At 37.7% G+C, this 11,342-nt stretch overlaps 1 protein-coding gene across 1 annotated transcript; it reads left to right on the top strand.

Annotated features, from left to right (window-relative positions):
- The first annotated feature begins 4,073 nt into the window (after positions 1 to 4,073).
- Positions 4,074 to 5,589, top strand: LOC131876662 (uncharacterized). Its single transcript, XM_059222105.1, has 2 exons — positions 4,074 to 4,874; positions 5,185 to 5,589. The coding sequence occupies exons 1-2, from the start codon at positions 4,074 to 4,076 to the stop codon at positions 5,587 to 5,589; spliced, it is 1,206 nt and encodes a 401-aa protein (XP_059078088.1).
- Positions 5,590 to 11,342: the final 5,753 nt, after the last annotated feature.

Raw genomic sequence — 11,342 nt, 5'->3', positions numbered from 1 at the left:
ATGTCGAGAGTTCCAATTTACAGCATTCTGCTAAACTCCAAAAAATAAAGGATTAAAAGATAACAGGTCCGCTGGTATACCTTGTCTTGGCTACCATGGCTTGTGTTGGGCTATGTAGAATATCTATCCATCATCATCTTCTACAACATGGAAGTCTAGACAGACCATATTCTCTTCTGAGATTGCATCAATCTTTTTACATTTATAGTTGGATTGTTTCTATCTACAATGAGGGCAGTATTCTACAAGTGCAATATTTGCTTCCTCTTGCTTCCTTTTAAGATGGAGAGTATGTTGGCAAGACACACTGTATCAGTGAAGATTCATGCATGGAGATTGCTTAGGGTTTCTCATTTATAGAAACTCAATCAATAAACTTTGTCTGGTATATACAGATTAGATCTACCGAAAGTCATATTGTTTATCAGGCATAAGTTTGGAAGGTAGAACACAGTTACCAATAGAGTATCTTGTTATTGGTGATGTAACTCTGGTTGTGGTGATTAAGGTAGTTGATTCATGATTTGAGATAGCTTACTTTTCATTTCCAGCCTCTGGTGTCGATTCTAGTGCAAGATTCAAGGTCTGGTATCTAGTGACTCCGAAAGAATAGAGCTAATGTATTGTTTAGTCGAGTATTGTGAGATCCAGAATTCTTGAGTTATTTTCGGTGGTTGGTGTTGTGATAGAGTTAATTGTGTCGTTACATGTGAAGCATTTTATAATCTATTTTGGGTCTGCGTATGCATTTGTGGATGGATTGAGTCGACAAGTTACTACACATTTCATATTGTGCAGTTTTGTGAAGCCGTCATAGTTAATGATTCTTTTTGTTGGTGCGGATATATAAGATCGATTTGGTTGATCATTTTGATGCATGTTTTATGAGAGAAGAGAATCTGTGTGAGCGAATTTGCAAGTTTGGTGAATGTGATTGAAGGTTTTGGTGGTCTTGTGACTGTTAGAGTAGGGAAACATAGAAAAGTAATAGATCAGGTGCAGTAGATAATTTGATCCTAACCGGAATTGCATTTTGGCATATATAGATGCTATACTTTGGTTCATTCATCATTTTAATCATTTTTACTAGCCTGTAAGATAGTGAGCCTTCCTCCAAGTTGTAGCCCTTTTTGTAATTGAGCAGTAAGCTCTAGGCAGTGTGCTTGAATGCAAGTGCATTCCCCTCATGTAATATAATCATACTTCTGGAAATAGTATAATAATATTGTGGGTTCAAATCCCACCATGGTTTTTCCCTTTCCAGGTTTCCTCATAAAAATTCCAGTGTTATGGTTGTTTGGTTGTTTGCTTTAAGTTTATGCATACTACTTTCTTTCTTGTGCATCTGGTGGATTAAGAATCAACTTAATAAGTTTGCAAATTATAAAACACTGATTCACCCCCCCTCTCAATGTTCATTGATTCCAATAATTGGTATCAGATTCTAGTTCCTCAGAAGAAGCCTAAAAGCTTGAGGAAGATCCGAAAGACTGAATAAATGGACTCTAGTTTGCAGAGACAACTTAGTGTGGCACTTGAAGATCTTGATTCAACAAAAAATGAAGATAGTTCTCTGAAAATAAATCTAAATGCATTTGAAGACTTCATTAAAACCCTAAAAGATCAAGTGAGCACTTCTAGATAAAAGAGAAAGGAGTTGATGGATAAGTTGAAGGAGAAAGAAGAACAAAGTGTGGATAATCAAGCCCTACAAGACAAGACAAATGAATGTGAGAAGCTTGTTAGAGAGAATGCAGTCCTGAAGAATGAGGTGTAATCTATTGTAATGAAGATGACAAAGGAGATAGAAAACCAGAAGAAAAATGAAGAAACCTTGACTCAGTCACTGAAGGATAGATCTGATGAATGTTGCAGATTGACATATGAGAATGATCAATTGAAGCTTGAATTAGTGCAATGCAAGAATGATGGACAAGAACTTGAAAGGTGGATCATAATTTTGAGAAATGAGCTTTCTACTACTAATGAGTACAAAGAAAAATTCAAAGCTAGTTCAACCCGGTTGGATGAGATGCTGGAAAGTCAGAGACATGGGAAAGACATGTGAGGACTTGGATTTGAGAAAGGAAAATCCTCCGGTTCTGGTCAAAGCAATCATCAGAAGGAGAAGAAAACTCCGGTAAGACAATCTAATGCCTATTTATTCAATGGTAAATATTTTGTTTATGGCAAATTTGGTCATATGGCAAGTCAATGTAGAAGTGAGATGAATAATGGGATGATGAATAACATAATGAACAATGGTCCTACCTATACCGATCAATGTTTCATATGCAACAATTTTGGTCATAAATCAAACATGTGTAGAACAGTGTTGAAATTTTTTCAAAATAAGAGATGTTATGCTTGTGGAATGTTTGGACATATATCTAACCAATGCAGGATGAGACCAAATCATATGAACTTCAAGCCTATGCAAAGGAGTGTTGTTTTTTTATGCATGCAACAAACCCGGTCATATTGCAACATACTACAAAAGTAAGAACATGAGTAACAATGGTCTGTGAACAAGAACAAATCAGATGAAAAGGGAAAAGCAAAGGTGTAAGAGATCAGGGATTAACATAAGAAGATGTGGGTGAAGAAGGAAGATTCAAATGTGCAAAATGACTCCACACCTAAATCCGGTGTTGGAACCTCATTCGGTAACTAGGGCATTTTTGCCTTAGGGGGAAGATTTTTATGCAGATCTTTCAAATCCCCTTTCAAAGATTTGTAACCAGTTAAGAATGGTTGCAGATGATGGAGATCAGTTATGCAGTTGATATCCAGAAGAATTCATGGCGATTCCAGATTTCGATGAGTGAATTCATGAAAAACAAGGTATCCGAAAGTCTTTAGGGTTATGCATTTATTGTACTAAAAGTTAGGTTTCAGAAGCATAAAAGAGCATTCTTCTATTCATTTTTCACATTATGAATGAGAGAAAAGAGCATATCAGTAGAGCAAAAGAGATATAGCAACAAAATCTGAGCTTGTAGTGATTCGACAGAGATTCCTTGCATCCGGTTGTGATTGAAAAGGTATTTATCCATTCTCGAAGCTATCAATTCATACCCTAAATTTCAAAATGGCATAATCTTCTAGCATTGCAACTCCTTTTGTTGTCAAAATCCCTGAAACATATGTTTAAGTTAGTTGAAGATGATCTGAATGGTGTGTTTTCTTCTATACCGTATGGAGTGTTGCACAATGAAGAAATTAGGGCATACATACATTGTAATATCGAATAATTGGGAAATTCAGACATGTTATCCATGTATGCTAAGCACATGGTTGATGATTTTAGAAATTTGAAATCAGATTTCAAGAATTTGGAGAGTAAGGGTTTTATTCAGTTTGTACACTTCTTGGTATTTGACGAGACCGAATGGATAAGGTATGTTCTAATCCGAATTCACAATGAATTTCTATGGTTGGAAAAACTCCACAAGATCACAAAGCAAGTCATTCAAGTAGTAACCTATTTGAATGCTACCGGTGAAGTTTCTGCACTCCAGAATGTGAAAAATACCACTCTAATGGAGGTAACCGGTTCCAAGTATGACAGTTGGTCAATGACCATTAGTGACATTGTAGAGTTTGATGTGAGATTTTCTTTGATGGTTACTGGTTACAAGGTTTATCAGTCAAGCAGACAGAATTCAATATCCGATACTGCTATTTATGCAGCTTATCAGATGCTCAAAGAAGAATAAGAAATATGATTTGTGTGTGGTGCTTCTTAGCGAGCTAATTTGTAATGTAAAGAAGATCAAAGAAGACAAGAAGCATATGTTTAAATTTGGTTCCTTGATCATTTGTTTGGCACTATATTTTCTGAATGAGATCCCCAGTATTGGAAAGTTTCAAAGGGCATATGACAAACCAATGGTAGCTCATATAAAGGAGCGATTGTTGGGTTTGGGTGATGCAGTTGCTCAAAAATTTGCCTTATGGGGTTACTTTAAGACATTTTAGGAGCTAATGTAAGGCTGAGAAAGAATTCCAAAGGCTATTGTTGAGAATTATGAAAATACAATTTTCTTCATGTGGATAAAGATCAATGTCACATGGAAACATTTGAGCCTAGGATAGTTTGGATTCTTCCTATGGGATATGAGGTGGATGAGATCACTCTTGACACCTATGCTCAACACCTCCTCAGTAAGCTGGTAGATGAAAACAAGGAAAGATTTGGAACTTTTAAAGAAAAGGACTTGAGCCTACATAAGCAATTCACTAAGTGCGGAAGGAAGAGAAAGGTTAGAAAGGAGGTTGAACAGCTTGCAGAACAGATGGGCATAACTAAAGAAGTTGTGCAAAGGGCCAGAGAGAAAAATATCTTGGAGGAAGACATGGTAAAGAACAAATATAATCCGATCTTTACTCCTCCCAAGAAGGCTAAGGCTAAACAGAGCAAGTCAACACCTACCTCTGGTGTGCAGAAGGTAGTCCCTCCACCTAAGCCACAATCATCATCAACCGATGGAGCAGAGAAGAGAAAGAAGGAGAAGCCAGTCAGAACATATGTTATTGCTGAGGAAGAAACCAAACTAGATGAAAAGGTCAGAGAAGTAAAGGAAACAATCATTTATGCTCGAGTGGTGAGGAATCCCCCATCCGGTGAAGCTCAACTAGCAAAGAAGCCTAAAACTGAAGGTGACCCATCTGGTAAAGCCAAACCAAGCAAAAAGAAGAAATCAAAACTTGATGAAGCTTTTAAATTGGGTAAGCTTGAAGTTCCTTATACTCTTGTGCCTCTGAAATCCTTGGATGAAATTATTAATGAAATTAAAAAGGAAGGAAATCTCAAGAATTTGCCTATATATTATGAAAATTACGATGACAAAGATCAAAAGGCTATTGAGGAAGTAGTTGTATAGTATATGAACATCTTTAGCGAAGAATTGATAGAACTATCATCTATGATTCCAAAGGAGTTATATGAAATTTTGGATGCTCAGAGACATATAGCCAGTTTACAGGATGAGAGATTGAAAGAATATGCGTTAGTTAATCTATGTCCTGATATAACAAATGATGAAATAAAAAGAATTTTAGACTTGCTAAGGAAAACTTCCAAAGCAAACACAAAGTGAATAAAATAATGTTCGGAAGAGTTGATGAAGTTGTTAAGGAAACAGAAGGTATACTAAAGAAAATTTTGAAAATAACTTTCAGATCAATCTAGAGAAGGATAATTCCCAACTGGAAGGGCAATCAAGCAAAGACACTTCTACTCTGGTAGTTCATGCTCCATCTAAGGTTTCTCATGATCGGCCATCTATGATTGATCTTATTGAATATGAAGTTGCAGATGATACCACTGATAATCAGGTAGTTGGGGACTCCGGTGAATCTATGCAAGATCCTCTAGTTATGGAAGTTCATTTTGAGGAAGCAACCGCGGAGATTAGAAATAAGAAGGGAGTGGGTGAGAAAGCAAGAGAAGAAGTTGATGCAGCAAAGGTTGATACAGGCGCAAGTGTAGGCGCGGAGAAAGAAAAAGGAGAAGAGAAGGTTGAAGAGGCACCGGTGACTATAGCAAAGCCACTGTACCTGACAAAGGGAAGCAGATTGATATAGATGAAGAGGCATTTTCCCATGGACCGATTGATTTGAACACTCTTTCTCCCATTCAAGCATTAAAGTTAGCCATCTTACCCAAATCAAACTAAGTGAGGACTTATTAAAGTCTCAATCAGAAGACAAGGAGGTTATATCTTTGGCAACCAATGTTGCCTTCCTTCAAGAAGGATTCTGGTGAATCGTCCTCCAGTAAGCTTAAGAATATGTTACAAGCAGTTGATTCTCATTTTGTGTCCTTGGAGAAAGTTGCAGATATAAAAGTTTTGAATAAATTTGACGAAATGAGATTCCAAACCTTTTTGAAAATGGTTGAGGATGACATGGTAGTTTTGAAATCTATGGTAAAGAGTATTGAGGATGCTTTAGATGAATGTGACAAGATATATAATTCATGTCTTATTTTGTTGAAGTTTACCTTAGAAATTGACAAGAAGATTACGGAATATGAAGGGCAGTTAGCTGCAATTTCACAATCTTTTGCCCCCCTTTCAGTTTTTGTTAGCAATCTTGAAGCTCAAGTAATGGATCTAACAGATAAAATTAAGAGCTTGCATAAGGAAAGTGACCGGATTATGAGTAGAGTAGGTGAGCTGAGAAGCCTTATTACTCCCTGGTTAGACACTTTGCTTGGCAACCAGCAAGATTCAGTGAATGCTCTAGGTAAGGTTGTCCCCTTAGACCTTAAGTGCGTAGAAATACATACCTACATGTTTAGCGCCTTGATAAATGTTTTGGATTATTTTCTGAGAGGATGGAATGAGTATCTAAAGTCCTTAAAGATAACCTATGCTGATATTTTCAAATTCATGTAAATCACTGTATATGTATTCTTTTGTACATAAATTTTGGCAGATTCCTACCTTTGCCATTGATGTCAAAGGGGGAGGGAGTGCAGTAAAAAATGATGCATGTTCTTAGGGGAAGCTTGCAAATTACAAGAGAGTTAGGAATTTTTGGTGTTTTGCAGTCTTGAATGTACAATTCATTTTTCATAGTGTTGCCATCAATGCCAAAGGGGGAGATTGTTGGCAAGAGACATTGTACTAGTGAAGATTTATGCATGGAGGTTGCTTAGGGGTTGTCATTGATGGCAACTCAGTCCATAAACTCTATTTGGTATATGCAGATTAGATATATTGGAAGTCATATTGTTTATCAAGCATAAGTCTGGAAGGTGGAACACAGTTACCGGTAGTGTTGGTGTAATTATTTATTCATGTTGGATATAATTACACTTTACTTAAGTTTACTTAGGTACATGCATAACATTGTAGTTTTCATATGAGACACTTAAGGAGATGTGCATACATTGGGAGTGTGTATGTAGGACAAATTCTACCTTTTATGGTGTGATCTTGTTGTTACTTTATCATATCCACTTATTGTGGAGTGATAATTCCACCTTCAGTGGATGATCCACCTCATGTGGAATATTTTACTATTTCTCCTACCTACCCTTGCATCTCATTGAGGCACATGCCATCATTGTATTCTCTCTTGTCTCTTAGCCTTGCCTTTATAAGCAAGCTCATCTACATTATATGTAAGAATTTCTTGATGATCCAGTTGATCTCTTTTGCATCTTGATAGGAATACAGTTTATCCTTGTCATATTTTATCTCTCTTATCATTGTGCTATCTATTGGTCTCTTTGATCTTGGTTGATTCAAGCATAATCTCACAGGTAGAGCATGAGATCATTGTGCATGTCTTGTTATTGGTGATGTAACTTTCATTGCGGTGATTAAGGTAGTTGATTCATGATTTGAGGTAACTGTAATGTCATAAATTGTACGCACTTGCTAAAGCAGTACAATTTAACACCTAGTTTAGCACCCGCCTTGGCGTAGTTGCATTTTACATTACATTTCCCCTTTAGCACTTAATTAATCAAATTAATTAGGTCTAAAGGTTCTATTTCATCATTTTCCACATCATAAAGTCGGGCCCTTTCATTAAAGCGTGCCCCTTTCATTTTATTCCTCCAATACATCACTTAATCAAAAACCCTAATTAGGCCCTATTCTGAGCTTAGGGGCTTGATTTCGGGGGTCAAAACATCTCGAAATCACCTGTAACTTCGGGATTCTCTCTAAAATCATCATATCTAACGGCCCTGAAAATTTGGTGAAAAGTTGTTGAGGCCGTGGCGCCCGGAGTGCACACGGTCCCGGACATTTTTCCCAAAATTTTAGGAGCGTGATCCAATCATAAAATAAAGCTTAACCCCAAGAAATTGGCGGGATATTCAATCTCTAGGTCGGCCAAAAATTGGAATTAAGACCTAGGGTTTCATACATAAGAGCTCTCTTTCTTCATTAGAAGGGATCCTAATTTTGTTTTCAGGAACCTCATATGCAGCGAAAGAGCAGATCTATGAAGACTTCAACAACATTCAACATCCCTCTATCAAGCATTTAACAATTCCATTCATCCATTTAGGGCTTGGAAGACATTGAAGAACAATAGGAGATTACCGACTGAAGATTGGCTTGTACTCCTCCCTTGAGGGTTGGGTATGATTTCATGTCTTTGCATAAGCTTCAATATCTCATTTATTCATGCTTTAGATCACTTTGCATCTTGATTTAGAGCATTTACATTATCATTAACAAGCAATTAGGGTTTACTTTCTAGGTTGCTCTAGTTTGCTTACTTGCATTTTAGATCTTGCACACACACAAGGTCTGCACACACATTACTTTTACAATACAACTTGGCTATTCGTGGAGGTGGAAATCACCAAAGCGGGGGTTTGACTAAGGCAAAACCCTATATAGCCGCCTAAACACCTTTTTCAGATATAAGTGCAGGTTTCGAGACTTGGACGACGCCGCAGGTTGCAGATCCAGAAAAAGCAGGTCGAGACAACACCCCACATCAAATTGCAGAGCAGAATACCAGGACAGGGGCGTGGGGCGCCCTGGTCCTGCCAAGACAGGGGCGCTGGGCGCCCTGGTCCCTGGGACAGAGGCGCTGGGCGCCTTGGTCCTCCTAACAGACAGCATTTCAAATAGTTTTCCAGAGTGCAAAACAGCAGTTTCAGGTGCAGTTCCGGGACAGAATCAGGACAGTGGCGCCCGCGCCCCCGTCCCGAACATTTTCAGTCAAACTTTGACTCCGGGTACGCATCTGCATTCTTGTTTTATCCTTGTGTTTACAGCTTTCCATTGTTTAAGTTCAATTCTGCAATCTTGTTGTTAGCTCATAGTTGCATTTTAGGGTTAGGAATTGAACTTGCATAATCTTACCTTTCAATTACAACAAAGGAATAGAAACCCTAATAGGTAGCCCGTGGCTCTCTCTTTCACAAAAAGAAGTAGCCAATTGTGTGATACCTCTAGGCTCTTTCATATTCCGTAATGTGTGACAAGAGGTAGGATTAGGACATGATAACCTAGTCTCGCTTTTTCCCTCACATGTTTTGGTGAACCCGACGTGAATCTATCATTGTTTCTTCTTGCATTGCATTTGTTAGATCTAGATCTAGATCTAGTGTGTTTTCATTTCATTTTTATTAAAAAAAAAAAAAAAAAAAGAGTGTTTCTTTGCATTGTGTGTTTAAATTTCATGCAACTTTTTATTTCAAAATGTCCGACTTTTATTTGCAAAATGTTCATGCTTATGATTATTATTATGAGTATAGCTAAGATGAATTAGATGAAGCTTTAGATGAGTTTTTGAACCCTAAAGATGCCAAACCCTCATTTTACCAAAAACTCATAAACCTTGTTACTATGCCATTTCGTTGTGATGAGAAAGATAAGTTGAATGAATCCTCTCAAGGGTACATTCCTATCAACTCTTCCACTAAATCTAGTAACATGGTTGTTTTCAACAATCCCCTCTATGAGGAGATGTCTCCTTTTGAATCAAAAGATAAACCTTTTAATAGATATGATCATGCTTTGTTGGATGATGCTCTTGATGACTTTGTGGCTTTATCGAAATCTCTAAACAAAAACAAAACCTCTAAATTGGTTAACATGATAAACTTGAATGAGCATAAAAAGCCTCTTTTTGAAGTCCAAGGTGCTTATCCTTCTCCCACCTTTCAAGGTCCTAAATCACCTCTCCTTACTGTCCAAGGAGGGTATGATCATGATTCCTTTCGTACTCTGAATAAACCAATCATCACTGTGCAAGGAAGAAAACCTATAAGTCCTTATAGTTATGCCAAGCAAATAACTAGAGAGAGTTATCATGCGGTTGCCCATACTTATCATACCAGAAATAATAGGCAGCCTAGTCCTCCTCCTGTTATTCCAGTTTCTCTTCCGAATCCTCAACCAATTCTTCCGCAAGCTCCACGTATTTCACAAGTTCTAAGTAAGGAATATGATCTCATAGAACAACTTAAAGTTACCCCTGCTAAGATATCCCTTTGGGATTTGATTCAAACTTCTTCCGCTCATCATGGAATGTTACAAGATGCCTTGAAAGATTTGAATGTTCCTCCACTGAATACATCTAGTAATATAGCATCTTTGGTTAACTCTGTGATGAATCCTAAAGCTCAAATTGTGTTTACCCAAGATGAGTTGCCTACTAGTGAAATCCAACATCAATATGATCCCTTGATGATTGTGGTTATCATGAAAGACACTGCTATAAGACGAACACTAGTAGATAATGGCTCTGGTCTTAATGTGTGTAGCATTAATCTTTTGCATAAGATGAATGTGGATACATCTCTAATTGAGCCGGACTCTCGTCCTATTCGAGGCTTTGATAATGTGGCTAAAACTTCATTAGGTACTATCACCTTACCCATCACAGTGGGGCCTGTTACTTTGCCTACTCCTATCCATGTTATGTCGGGAAATCTAACATACAACTTGTTATTAGGGAGACCTTGGATTCACAGTATGCAAGCTGTCCCCTCTACATTGCACAGACAAGTTAAGTTTATCTACAACAATAAGACATATACCTTCATAGGTGATACCAATTTTCAAGCTTGTTTGCAAACATCTACTTCCAAAGGGGGTGCCTCTAAGCCGCCCTCGTCTAGTGGTGACTCTTTAAACAAGATACCTATCGGTGAATCCTCACTCTCTGATGATCAAAATTCTTTGGATGCGTTTGGAGCTCCTGAAGAAGACTCTTCTCGACTTGAAACTACACATAAGGAGGATTTTGATCCTGAGAAGGTTCTCGCAGACGACGATTGGGGATCCCTTGATTTTAATCCTATCTTTGTAGGTGAATATAAGGTTCCTTCTAGAGAGCTTAAAGCTGAAAAGAAGGAAGAAGCTAAAAACCAATCAACACTACCTGAACCTATGAGTAATAACTTTGTGGCTGCTTCTCAAACTTCTTCTCCCCACACCTCTAATTCTGAAGAGTTTGATTCTTTGTCTTATGAAAAACTACCTTCTCTGTCTGAAATGGCTGATCATTATGGTCGTGGTTTTTGCATTTTTGCTAAGCATGGGTATCATGGAAATGGTTGTGGCGCTCATGAACAAGGAATAAAGGTTCCTCTAGAGAATAATCTTCACAACCATGCCTTTGGACTTGGCTATAATCCCTGTAAGCACACTAAAGCTTCTAGAAGACCCTGTATTAGTGTTAATGCTATTTCTACCTCTCTATCAATGCAACACCCCGAGTACATTGATGAGGATCCTTCGTGTGCTTGTGCTTTTGATGTTTTCCCTACCGATGATGCTTTAGCTGAATTTTTAGGAGCATATGATACTCTGCCTCGTTATCATCACAATAGGGGACTCCCTTATTGTTTGAAC

Source organism: Cryptomeria japonica, chromosome 6, assembly GCF_030272615.1.
Source record: "Cryptomeria japonica chromosome 6, Sugi_1.0, whole genome shotgun sequence".
NCBI classification, from domain to species: domain Eukaryota; kingdom Viridiplantae; phylum Streptophyta; class Pinopsida; order Cupressales; family Cupressaceae; genus Cryptomeria; species Cryptomeria japonica.
The sequence above is the reverse complement of the archived record's forward strand: the minus strand, read 5'-3'. Positions and strand labels throughout refer to the sequence as shown.

Bases quoted from the DNA above. Each gene is read 5' to 3' on its own strand.
- LOC131876662 (XM_059222105.1), top strand. From the start codon at position 4,074: ATGGAAACATTTGAGCCTAGGATAGTTTGGATTCTTCCTATGGGATAT. The intron at 4,875-5,184 runs GTAGTTGTATAG...AATAACTTTCAG, and splicing joins ATCAAAAGGCTATTGAGGAA to ATCAATCTAGAGAAGGATAA.